The 1,169-nt window shown below is 41.7% G+C and overlaps 1 protein-coding gene across 1 annotated transcript; it reads left to right on the top strand.

Annotated features, from left to right (window-relative positions):
* Positions 1-54: 54 nt before the first annotated feature.
* Positions 55-701, top strand: Pmar_PMAR011061 (conserved hypothetical protein; the record flags this gene model as incomplete). The annotated part of the gene is made up of 3 exons (XM_002783086.1): positions 55-129; positions 462-587; positions 639-701. Coding segments are annotated over 3 exons (264 nt in total), but the record flags the coding sequence as incomplete, so codon positions are not given.
* Positions 702-1,169: the final 468 nt, after the last annotated feature.

Raw genomic sequence — 1,169 nt, forward strand, 5'->3', positions numbered from 1 at the left:
ACTGTATGTTTTGGTCTTCAGCCCTTCGCGCGGCTCTTTCACCGATTTATCGCAATGGATACGAATGAGCGTAACAAGCGTTTGAAAGTGATACCAAGAGTAGTCGATGGTCCGTGGATCGTCAAACGCGTAAGTCGGGGCGATGCAGTTCTGGTTGGAAAATGCATGCTGGAATCATTGGAGTTTCATTTGTGATATTAAAAACACTAGTGAGGAATAGATTTCACCGTTGATATTGCAGAATACGTAAAATGGGGTGATTTGTTCTATGCAGTTCGCAAAGCGTTTTCAATTCGCTCGATATCGCGTCTTTTATATGGAGTGTTAGCAATACCACCAAATAGCAAAACCGTCGTTTTCCATTATCGCGCTCAGCGAGTTTGGAGTCAAATCGTTGGGGAATTTATTCCGCAATGTTGGCAGATTTTCATCAGGGAATGTTGTTGTTTTTACCTCTGCAGGCTATTGGTGAGACTCCCGCGATAATCGGCACCAAGATCGATACTGAGTATTATAACGGCTATCGTTATATGGAGGCATCTATTGATGTTTATTCCAGCTCGTTAGCCCGCCATATAGTATCTCTGGTGAGGAAGAAGTGTGATGATTGTTGTTGTTGATGTTGAAGTTGGTGTTAGGTAACTGACACGGCTAAAAAGTTGGTCATTGATATTGGATTTGTGATTGAAGGGCAAACAGATGTAAGTTGTGTTATTTTCTTAGCGCGTACCCGATTTGGTATCGAACATAGTAGTAGGCGTTGCACTGCTGCGAGAATTGAAATGCTGCTCACCGAGCTATATTTATAATAGTCATTTCATGTTGGTATATTTATAGTAATGGAGTTTCACCCTAGTGATAGGAAAAACACTAGTGGGTGATACATTTCACGACTACTGCATAGCGCGAATATCGCCTTTTTCATAGGGTATTGCGCCACTTCACTTAAAACGGGTGAAACTCCAATGAAATTGATCTATTGATAATAGTGATAAAAATGAAATAAGAAATTCTCTATAATTTTCACCAACGATTCGACTGAGAATATTGAGCGACGAAAATTCTAGGCTGTAACATAGAATGCACGGCTATGGTCATGTTATTCATGGTCAGGACGAGTTGCCCGAGCGTATGCTCGGAGGTTTTCGTGTCCGCTACCCGGATCTGGA

The sequence above is a fragment of the Perkinsus marinus genome, assembly GCF_000006405.1.
Source record: "Perkinsus marinus ATCC 50983 genomic scaffold scf_1104296937180, whole genome shotgun sequence".
Lineage (NCBI taxonomy): Eukaryota > Perkinsozoa > Perkinsida > Perkinsidae > Perkinsus > Perkinsus marinus.